Source organism: Arachis hypogaea, chromosome 15, assembly GCF_003086295.3.
Source record: "Arachis hypogaea cultivar Tifrunner chromosome 15, arahy.Tifrunner.gnm2.J5K5, whole genome shotgun sequence".
Taxonomy (NCBI): Eukaryota; Viridiplantae; Streptophyta; class Magnoliopsida; order Fabales; family Fabaceae; genus Arachis; species Arachis hypogaea.
In genome coordinates this window covers 17,554,904-17,559,893 of record NC_092050.1, presented here as the reverse complement: position 1 = coordinate 17,559,893, position 4,990 = coordinate 17,554,904, and the positions used below count along the sequence as shown (strand labels likewise).

Genomic DNA, 4,990 nt, shown 5'->3' with positions numbered 1-4,990 from the left:
TAACTCTTACAACCCAGATGTTCAAGCTGGTTCAGAGGTCGGTTGGTGTTGGACTGGTGCGTCCTCAAAGGTTTATGATGCTCATAGTGATTATTTGTGGCTCAATAAGAAGATGTTTAGTTGGGAGGATAGGGGTAATTGGCTTTGGCTTTGGCGTCAACATGTTCCAGAAAAGCACAAATTTTTTGCCTGGCTATGTCTTCGGGAGGCTCTTCCTACTGCTGCATTTCGTTTTAGGAGGGGCATTTCGCACACGGATAGCTGTCCACGATGTTTCTCAGGTCGGGAATCGGTTTTACATTGTATTCGGGATTGTCCAAAAGCCCAACTTATTTGGCAAGCTTTAGGGATCTCCGATCAACCAGTGGATTTGATGAGTTGGTTCTTACATAATAGCAAACAACGCCCCTTTAGATTCTTTTCTGGTCTCTGGTGGATTTGGTGTTCGAGAAATAACGAGATCTTTCATCCTCACGAGCATTGGACCACAGACAAGGTGATTGGTATGGCTTTGTCCTTAGAAAAGGAGCTCCGAAATATTTTTGAGTTGCAACGACTATCTATCCCCTCAACCATTAGTGACTCTTGGATTCCCCCCTCAGTGGGTACCTTTAAGATTAATTGTGATACTAGTTATCCTGGCAATGGTGCTCGAGTTGGTTTTGCTTGTGTTAGCAGAGATTGGAAGGGAATGTGGCAATGAGGCTGTCTGGGAACAATTGAGAGTCGTAGCATTTTGCAAGGAGAGTTGTTTGCTATTTGGAGAGGCTTTCTTTTAGCATGAGACTCGGGACAAAGAGACTATATGTGAGATAGACTGTGTGGAGGCTTTTACTATTGTCAATAATTTACAAGATTGCTCTGGGTTTATTGATCCTTTGGTGTTAAAAATCCGAAATATCATGTCTTGGAAATGGCGTGCTGATCTTCGATTAATCTTGAGAGATGCAAATACAGTAGCAGACATTATGGCAAAGACTGCAATGAGGACTATTTCTCCCCAAGTGGAGCTTCCATTGCCTTGGAAGGAGTTTGAGAGTAGTATTCAGCGGGACTGCCTTTCTTAAGCAGTTTCTTGTTTTTTTTTTTTTTCTTTCTTAGTTTTTGTTTTTTTTCTTTTAAGTCACAAAAAAAAACCTAAATAAAATTCAGACAAAAAGTTAAGAGAAAATATTTGAAAATTTCATTAGGGAATGAGAGTACATACTTCCGGTGGCGAAAATTGACATCTAAATATCCTCAAAATACAACAATTTGAGCCTGATGAGATTGATGTTGAACACTTGATCTACTTTTAAGTTACAACAGGTCAAAGAATTAATCAACTCAGGAAGCAACTACCTAGAATCTGACCAAGAAATAACCACACAGACACACGTTACACTTTAATATTCTGTTGCAAATGCTAACTGCTGAAAAAGCCCGGTCCAGCCCGAGAAAGAAGCTCCTTGCCAGCATCCTTACCCATCTCAATCATATCTTCAACAGCATATGGACCAACCCTCGATGTCTCTAGCACTGCACAAAGGGAAATCAAGTCAATTATGGGTTGTGGAAAGATTTTAAATAGTAGGCAAACGTATGAGGAGGATCAAATTACCGCGAGTTCCATCTGGTGAAGCAACTAGTCCTCGGAACAAGCAATTACCATCCTCATTTCTGCAAGCATAACCGGCGATAGGAGTGCGGCAAGACCCATCCAAAGTCGTGAGGAAGGCCCTTTCGCAGACAACCGCCAATCTTGTTTCTTCATGATTCAATGAAGCAATGTATTCTGCCTGTACAACCGAACCAACCAAAATGACGTGTGAATATTGAGCAATAAAATGAGTAAAGAACTAACTATTCTGATGTTCAATACATGCCAGCCTCTTTTTTTATATGTCCTGAGCAGGAATTATGTAACAAAAACACAGAGAAACCATAGAAGATGCAACATGACATGATTAATATGTTGAAAACAAAAAGGTTAAACTGTAGTTGAAGTCTCACCATTTTATCATCATTACTTCTACAGGCTATTCCAATTGCACCTTGAGCAACTGCCGGAAGCATGTCGTCAATTGATAGGGTTGAAGTCACATTTTCCGTCATGTTTAAGCGCTTGAGTCCAGCTAATGCCAATAGTGTAGCTTGGACAACCCCCTCATTGAGTTTTCTCAACCTTGTTTGAACATTGCCGCGGAAATTTTCCTGAACCTAAGGTAACCAAAACAACAGTTTTATAAGAAGACTGAAGTTTTAAGAAAACAAGCAATGCCACTCCACAATCTTAGAATAACACTACCAAGAATGGCATTCTTTATTACTCTGCAGTCACAAGCATCAAGCCATGCCTGTGAAGGTGACACAACACGACACTAACTAATGCCTTGCTTAGTTGCAACATCCACAAATGATTGCTTTAAATGCTTTGATCAAAAGTTAAGTCACCTAAAGGAAAGTAAAAGTACATCATCATATGAAGCAATAGCTTTCTCCATTGCACATGCCTTCAGATTTCAGAAACATTTTTAAAATATGATATATGTACCGGGTGTCAGCATATGAACACTTAACACCTTGGCACCATGTGATTCATTGCCACTTTGCTTTTTTATTTTATTTTGAGAATGCATGTTGAACCTTCAAAAATAATAAAACTGATTAACCATAACTCCCTATTTTAAACACTAATAAACCAATTAAAGTTTTTTCCAAGTTATGGAGACTCATAGGACAAGACTCCTTACTGATATTTAAAATCATTTGCAGAGAACACCCATTTAAGTAATCTATTAACGTTAATTTATTTAACTATATAGTGTAAATAATAATGTTCTTTCATCCTGTTGGGATAATGCGTATGAGAGAAAACTAGCTTACATTTAGGGATGGATATCTGTGGAGTATCTGTGACTTCCGTCTTAGCGAAGCAGTACCAACAACACTTCCAGAGGGTAAATCAGCTAGAGAAGTTGCAGACAATGATATGAATGCATCTCTAACATCTTCACGCTCGAGATTACATGGTAAAATTGTTCCGTCAGGTAAGTACGTAGGCACGTCCTTCATTGAATGGACAGCGATGTCAACTTCACTGTTCAAGAGTGCCTCATCTATTTCCTTGGTGAACAAGCCCTTCCCTCCAATGTCTGCAAGTGGTTGAGAGAGTATTTTGTCACCTGTTGTTTTTATTATTACAATCTGAATAGCCCCCTCTTCGGCTAGCTCCGAATGTGATGCCATGAGTTTATCTCTCGTCTCATATGCCTGAGCCAGAGCTAGGGGACTGCTCTACGCATAAAAAACACACAGATAACCCAAAATGAAGCATGAATCAGAGAACACTTGATTGAATATATGGCTAGTAATATATGGAATATGGGTAAGAAATAAACATACAAATTCCACAGCCCAAGAAACAAAGATTGCTTTGTTTTTAAACCATTGATTCTAGACCAATCATATCTATAGATATGAAGTCAAACTATATCTATCAACTGCATTGATTAGTTCATTTTACATCTCTGGAATGTCTTTTAAGAAACTGAAACATTCCAATCTCTCTAATAGTATCCATGTATTTTTGCAAAATAAAGAGAACCAAATATCAAGCTGAATAATCCATTTCACAAGCTAACCGACTTGTTAAAGATCCATCATAGTATAATTTATGATTACATTGCATAGTTGTCTTCACCAATAAATGACATGGTATACAGTTCTACAATCATTTTCATTTTTAATGAGGTTGGATCCCAATTGGAAACTTAAAAAAAAAAAAAAAAAAAAAACCATCATACACACTGCAACCATGGACAAGTATGATCCACATACTAAGTTTTATTCTTATCAAAGAGAAAGGCTTTATCGTGCTAGCATTTATATAGTAACGTTTCAAAATAATCCCACAAAAGTATGAAGTCAAATCCGATAACCCAGCAAAACAGTGAGCCCCGTTAAAATAAAACCCAGAATCCCAAAAGAAAAAAAAAAGATCCAAAATTTATAAGATTGAGCTACACCCAGGAGCAGAAATTTATAGAAGAAATGGAGAAAAGGAATACCTTCCACGGGTTCCAATTCTGATGAGTGCAACCTTAGTCTGCTGAGTTTGTTGCTCAACGGCAACGGAGGCTTTGGTGACCCCAACGCGGAGCTTTGTGGAGGCTTTGGAGAAGGCTGAAGTTTTGAGAGATGGCAAAGCCAGCGCTGAATTGGAGAAGGAAGAGCCATGGACATGGCCATTGAGCGTTGATGGTGCAGAGGAACAACAAAGGGTCTTCATTTCGAAGAGAGCACACAACATCAGCTTCGAGTGCCTTACTCTTATTAGCTGTTTTGATGATATAATGTGTTATAGATAAAGTTCTTGCGCATTAATATTTTAATAATTCACATATTTGCTCTATTATTATTCCTTACTCATCCTCCGTCTACAAATAAGAATACAAATAAATAAAATTTTAAAAAAATCTCCCAATAATAATAATACGAGTTAAACTCTAAAGTAGTCTTTGAGATTCACAAAATACATCGATTTAGTCCTTGATTTTTCAATTGTACTAATTAAGTCTTTCAAATTGAAAAAAATGCATCAACGTGGTTCCCCTCATATTTTTCGATGATATTCCTTGCCAGCGGGAGTGACGTGGCGAATGAGTGCCACGCTGGAATGTGTAACAGTTGGTTGATGTGGCAAATGAAAGTTTAAACTAGGGGTGTCTGCGGATCGGATCGAATCGGATATGGCCGAAAATTCGATCCGATCCGCACAATTTCTATCGAATCGGATCAGATATGATATCCGCACTTTTTAGTGCCGGATCCGATCCGATCCGCACATTTGCGGATCGGATCGGATCGGATATCGGATATATCCACATGATTAAACCTTCTCTTTCTAATCATATTTCTATGTAAAAATATTTCGATAAAAATATTTCTTTCATACTTTTAAACTTATTTATTCCTAAAATATCTTTAATCAAACTCTCTCTAAATAACA

The 4,990-nt window shown here is 38.0% G+C and overlaps 1 protein-coding gene across 1 annotated transcript; it reads right to left on the bottom strand.

Annotated features, from left to right (window-relative positions):
* Nucleotides 1-1,160: 1,160 nt before the first annotated feature.
* On the bottom strand, nt 1,161-4,413 carry LOC112749747 (porphobilinogen deaminase, chloroplastic). Its single transcript, XM_025798108.2, has 5 exons — nt 4,050-4,413; nt 2,866-3,271; nt 1,993-2,199; nt 1,601-1,778; nt 1,161-1,518 (listed from the first exon to the last, which is right to left on the bottom strand). Exons 1-5 carry the CDS (start codon nt 4,289-4,291, stop codon nt 1,406-1,408), a joined length of 1,146 nt encoding a protein of 381 aa, XP_025653893.1. The 5' UTR covers nt 4,292-4,413; the 3' UTR covers nt 1,161-1,405.
* Between the last annotated feature and the right edge of the window lie 577 nt (nt 4,414-4,990).

Coding starts and splice junctions, on each gene's coding strand:
- LOC112749747 (XM_025798108.2), bottom strand. CDS start 4,291: ATGTTGTGTGCTCTCTTCGAAATGAAGACCCTTTGTTGTTCCTCTGCA. Junction 2,200..2,865: donor ACAGATATCCATCCCTAAAT/GTAAGCTAGTTT, acceptor TGGTTACCTTAG/GTTCAGGAAAATTTCCGCGG. Junction 1,519..1,600: donor TTCACCAGATGGAACTCGCG/GTAATTTGATCC, acceptor CCCTTTGTGCAG/TGCTAGAGACATCGAGGGTT.